Source organism: Colobus angolensis, unplaced genomic scaffold (assembly GCF_000951035.1).
Source record: "Colobus angolensis palliatus isolate OR3802 unplaced genomic scaffold, Cang.pa_1.0 Scaffold22, whole genome shotgun sequence".
Classification (NCBI taxonomy): Eukaryota; Metazoa; Chordata; class Mammalia; order Primates; family Cercopithecidae; genus Colobus; species Colobus angolensis.
In genome coordinates, this window is record NW_012115377.1 from 5,240,531 (window position 1) to 5,246,543 (window position 6,013).

General features: G+C 46.1%; 1 protein-coding gene across 1 annotated transcript in view; it reads right to left on the reverse strand.

The window, feature by feature from the left end:
- Positions 1-5,297: 5,297 nt before the first annotated feature.
- CD209 (CD209 molecule) overlaps positions 5,298-6,013 on the reverse strand; it is a 5,729-nt gene continuing 5,013 nt past the window's right edge. Inside the window, exon 7 of the mRNA XM_011943587.1 lies at positions 5,298-5,499. Coding sequence (XP_011798977.1) covers positions 5,298-5,499 — 202 coding nt within the window. The remainder of the gene's footprint in view (positions 5,500-6,013) is intronic.

The window sequence follows — 6,013 nt, forward strand, 5'->3', positions numbered from 1 at the left end:
TGCCACCACTTCTGGCTAATTTTTTGAATTTAGTAGAGATGGGGTTTCACCATGTTGGCCAGGCTGGTCTCGAACTCCTGATCTCAGGTGATCCACCCACCTCGGCCTCCCAAAGTGCTGGAATGTGAGCCACGGCACCCAGCCAGTTTTTCTATTTTTTGTACAGTTTCGATCTCACTTTGCTGCCCAGACTGGTCTCGAACTCCTGGCCTCAAAGAGGTCCTCCCACCTCTGCTTCCCAATGTGCTGGAATTATAGGCGTGAGCTGCCTCATGCAGCCCCTATCTCTTAAAAACAAAACAAAGCAAAATGAGAGGAGAGAGATACAGAGGGAAGATGATGTGAAGAGGGAGGAAGGGAGAAAATCATGACAACAGAAACAGAGATTCCAGCAAAGGGTCTACAAGCCAAGGAACGCCAAAGGTTGTCAGCAACCACCAGAATCTAGAGAGACGCAGGGAAGGATTCTCCCCTACACGATTCAGAGTGAACACGGCCCTGCTGACATCTTGAGTTCAGACTTTTGGCCTCCAGAACTGTGAGAGAATACCTTTGTGTTGTTCAAAGTCCCCGCTTTGTGCCACTTTGTTTTGGCAGCCCTAGCTCACTGATTCTGGCTGGATAAGGGGTAATTTCTGTGAACCTGCCAAAACGCCTTACTCAATAGTGAAATGTGAGAAGCATATTTAGTAAAATCAAGAACACGATAAAGATGTCCCTCTTGCTATGTTGTCAATGCAATAAGAAAATATAAAGAATTAAGACCTGTAAACACTGGAAAGGATGAGTCAAAGCTGACAATATTTGGAAGCCGCGATCTTGTATCTAGGCAGTTCTAGGGACTTCTGGACTAATTAAAGATCTCAGCAAGGTTATTCTTTAAAAGGAGCAGCTTTCTTAGGTTGCAGCAGTGAGTATTTGCAAATACAGAAGGAAAGAAAACCCTCTTCACAATACAAGGAAGATTTGATTTACTTATTTATTTTAGAAACCTTGGTCTTGCTATATTGCCCAGGCTGGTCTTGAACTCCTGAGCTCAAGCGATCCTTCTGCCTCCCACAGCATTGGGATTATAGACATGAGCTACTACAAGAAAAATTCTTGAACATTAAAGAATAATTATAGGAAGAGTATAGATTAAGCCCTTACATGTAGCTAAGATCTGACTAACTAAAGACACAAGGCTGGACACAGCAGCTCACACCTGTAATCCCAGCACTTTGGGAGGCTGAGGTGGGTGGATTACTTGAGGTCAGGAGTTCGAGACCAGCCTGGTCAACATGGTGAAACCCTGTCTCTACTGAAAATACAAAAATTAGCTGGGTGTGGTAGCAGGCACCTGTAATCCCAGCTACTAGGGAGGCTGAGGGAGGAGAATTGCTTGAATCCAGGAGGCAGAGGTTGCAGTGAGCCGAGATCTCACCGTTGCACTCCAACCTGGGTGACAGAATTACAAATGCCCACCACCATGCCTGGCTAAATTTTGTATTTTTAGTAGAGATGGGGTTTCACCATGTCGGCCAGGCTGGTCTCGAACTCCTGACCTCGTGATCCGTCTACCTTGCCAAGGCAGGGAGATCACTTGAGGTCAGGAGTTCGAGACCAGCCTGGCTGACATGGTGAAACCCCATCTCTACTAAGAATATGATAATTAGCCAGGCATGATGGCACGTGTCTGTAATCCCAGCTACTCCAGAGGCTGAGGCAGGAGACTCACTTGAACTTGGGAGGCAGAGGTTGCAGTGAGCTGAGATTGCGCCACTGCACTCCAGCCTGGCTGACACAGTGAGACTTCATTTCAAAAAAAAAAGTGTGAACATATGCTAAAACCACCATGGCAATGAATAAATATTTGAGGAGGAGGTGTTTGAGTTATCCAAAACTCCTGTTTCTCTTTCCCATCTCACTTGTTGAATTAAGGCATTCAACTTTAGATCTTGCCTGAAGCAATTATTTATAGGATGGTCTAATGGTGATATCCTATTTCCTTCATTCCTCACTTCCTTCATTCCTTCACTTATTCATTGGAATCATTCTGTAAGGAAGACCAGATACATTTTAAAAATAAATTCTAGTTTCTAGAGTAGTTCTAGGTTCACAGCAAAATCGAGGTGAAGTACAGAGAGTTCCCATATCCCTCCTATCCCCACATAAGCACAACCTCCCTCGCTGTCAACATTCCCCACCAGAGTGGTGCATTTATTTATTTATTTATTTACTTATTTTATTTATTTAGAGATAGAGTTTCACTCTGTCATCTAGGCTGGAATTCAGTGGCGCGATCTCAGCTCACTGCAACCTCCACCTCCCGGGTTGAAAAGATACTCCTGCCTCAGTTTCCTGAGTAGCTGTACAGGCGCATGCCACCACGCCCAGCTAATTTTTTGTATTTTTTTTTTTTTTTTTTTTAGAGATGGGGTTTTACCACGTTGGCCAGGATGGTCTCGGTCTCCTGACCTTGCAATCCACCTGCTTAGGCCTCCCAAAGTGCTGGGATTACAGATGTGAGCCACCGCGCCCAACCAAGCAGTATGTTTATTACAATTGATGGACTGACATTGACCTGTCATTACTACCTACAGTCCCTAGTTTAGATGAAGGTTCACTCTTGGTGTCCTACGTTCTACGGTTTTGGACAAATGTCTAATGACATGTATTCACCATTACGGTATCAGACATACGGAGTAGATTCCTAAAAATCCTCAGGCTCTGTCTGCTCACAAATAGATTTTCAAAATTCCATTGAAGGATTGCCAAACAGATTTAAAAACAAACCTGACACGCGGATTATCTGGAATATGATAGAGAGGTTGCAACTAGGGAGAATAACCTCTTGAGGTCAGAGAATGAGGAGGGAGCCAGCTTTTGTTTCCGCTGTAGAGCTTGATGTTTCTGTTCCATGTGCACAGGTGACATTCAAAAAGCAAAATAAAAGGTTTAAAGATAGAGTAATTTAAATATCATCTAAAATATTTCACAAGAGTGGCTGAGAACATTTTGAATAAAGAAGAACCATAACAGGGCAGGGCTTGGTGGCTTATCCCTATAATCTCAGCTTTTTGGGAGGCTGAGGCAGGAGGATCTCTTGAGCCCAGGAGTTCGAGACCAGCCTGGGCAACATACTGAGACCTTGTCTCTAAAATAAAATAAAATAAAAAATTTAGTGGTGCTGCATGCCTCTAGTCCCAGCTACACAGGAGGCTGAGATGGGAGGATCGCTGGAGCTCGGGAAATCGAGGCTGCAGTGAGCCACTATGATCACACTACTGCACTCCAGCCTGGGTGAAAAAGTGAGATCGTCACATCGTCACACACACACACACACACACACAAAGTGCCATGCCTAGTAGTTATCAAAATATTATAAGCTGGCTTGGGTTTCCTTAGATGCAGAGCTTGAGACAAGGGTTTGGATACAAGTAGGTAATCTGGGAGGGGATTCCAAGAAGCACCAGCAGAGGATGGGGAAAGTGAAGACAGTCAAGTAGGGAAAGGAAAAAAGCCGATTCAGAGGCATCAGTGAGCTTCTGACCCACGTGGGTGACTGGACTCAGCTCCTCTGGGAGCCTCTGCACTCCAGGGAGATGGTACAGACAAGCTTTACAGTTCCCCTGTCTGTTGAAGGTTGACTCTAAATGAGATGGAATTTAGCCTGCAAGCTGTTTATGAAGGAATGTCCTTGGGGTCAACAATAGTAGAAGGGAGGTGGCATTTGTAGCATCTTTTCTACACCAAAATACTCTCTAATTCTAACACTAGCCACCTGGAGTTAGCACCACATTCCACAAGTTAAAAAGCCCGGTCCCACAGGAATAACCCTATTTCAGATCCCAGGTGCAAAGGGGATGCCCAGGCCACCCACACTTCCGCCTGCCCAACAAAAATTGGGGGTCTTCACAACTCCTTTCAGATCCAGGAATTTGCTAGAATGACACAGAATTCAGGAAAACATTTTGCTTATGTTCTTACCGAACTGAATCGGGTCTGTTTACCACATGCAATGGAAAACCAAACAACTAAACACAGATTTTGTAGAGATAAAAGTTTACTTCAAGGCAGCCAAGCAAGGAGAGAGGAGTCTGGCTCAAATCTTTCTCTCTGAGCTGGGGGCTGCTGCAGATTTTATATACAGAGGGTAGTGAGGTGTAACCTAATTGGATCATGTAACGAGGTGATGTGGGAGGCTTGATCTGATTGGATCATACCATGGGATGATGTCAGAGTGCAATCTGATTGGATCATAGATCATGGCATGTGGTGTCCGCTTCTTAGTTCAGTCCCCATTTGTTGGATCGAACAGGTAGGTTCTGCCTGTGGCTACTTGCTTGGTTCATCTGGGCATGATCAAGGTATGTACCTTGCAACCTGGCAGTCCATGTAACTGAAAAATAACTGGCCATTTTATTACACAAAGTTGAACCAGATTGGGCTACTTCTGTGGCTACAATGTTTACCAGCTTATTATAAAAGATACAATTCAGAAACAGCCAAATGGAAGAGATGCATAAAAGAAAGGAGGATGTGGGGGTGGAAGTAGTTGCATCCAGCCTCTATGCCTTCTCTAGGTGCCATTGGTTGACTGGGAGAATGAATTCCCTGGTGCTTCCAGCCTGCAGGACGAACTCTGGCAACCAGTAATTCCCCAGTCAAAGGGGTGCAGGGGCTGGTAGACAGAAATTGAGCAGATGGTAGTTTGCACGGATGAGATAAAGCCTCAGGGGACACAGCAGCTACACATGGCAATCCAAAAACTCTAATCTCCAAAAGAAAGAGAGAGTAGGTTAAACGAACACACCAAGCCCACCCTCCAAAGGCATTCCACACCAGGTCACTTACAAAGCTCCAAAGATGAACCAGAAACACAAGCTCTACACCAGGGGAACTTGGAGGCATCCGAAGGACAGACCGGATCCAGGCCCATGGGGATGAAGAATTTGACAGAGGCCAGGCACAGCGGCTCACGCCTGTAATCCCAGCACTTTGGGAGGCCAAGGCCATCAGATCGCCTGAGCTCAGGAGTTCAAAACCAGCCTGGGCAACATAGCAAAACCTTGTCTCTACAAAAAGTGTGAAAATTAGCAGGGCTTGACGCATGCCTGTGGTCCCAACTACTCAGGAGGCTGAGGTGGGTTGGCTGCAGTGAGCTGTGATCATGCCACTGCATTCCAGCCTGGGTGACAGAGACCCTGTCTCACAAAGCAAAACAAAAATAAAGAATCTAGAGAACAGTCCCAGAGATTTTGTGGAGGTCCAAGGATGGAGAGAAGGAACCCTGGCTTAAAAGTGGCGAAGTTCCACTATGCCGCGTGGGCAATCGGGGATGCAGAGGCTGAGGAGAGAAGCTGCCCTTCATCTCTGGAGCAGGAGGCTGCAGACTTTTTGCAGATCCAGAATTTGGCAGCACTGCATTTGTCGTCATTCCAGCCGTTGCCATTAAATTCCACACAGTCTTCCTCGCCGATATTGTTGGGCTCTCCTCTGTTCCAATATTGCTTGAAGCTGTAAAACCCATACAGAGTGTGAGCCTCTACCCCCACCTGCTACATGAGCTGTTTCTACCTTCCGAAATCTTGATGCTTTTTCTTTTGAGACAGAGTCTCGCTCTGTCTCCCAGGCTGGACTTCAGTGGTGCAATCTCGTGTCACTGCAACCTCCGCCTCCCAGGTTCAAGCGATTCTCCTGCCTCAGCCTCCTGAGTAGCTGGGATTACAAAGCGTGTACCACCAGGTCTGGCTAATTTTTGGTTTTGGGGTTTTTTTGTTTGTTTTGTTTTTGACACGGAGTCTTACTCAGTCGCCCAGGCTGGAGTGCAGTGGCACGATCTTGACTCACTGCAAGCTCCACCTCCTGGGTTCACACCATTCTCCTGCCTCAGCCTCCTGAGTAGCTGAGATTACAAGCGTGTACCACCAGGCCTGGCTAATTTTTGTACTTTTGGGTTTTTTTGTTGTTGTTGTTTGTTTTGTTTTTGACACAGAGTCTCACTCAGTCGCCCAGGCTGGAGTGCAGTGGC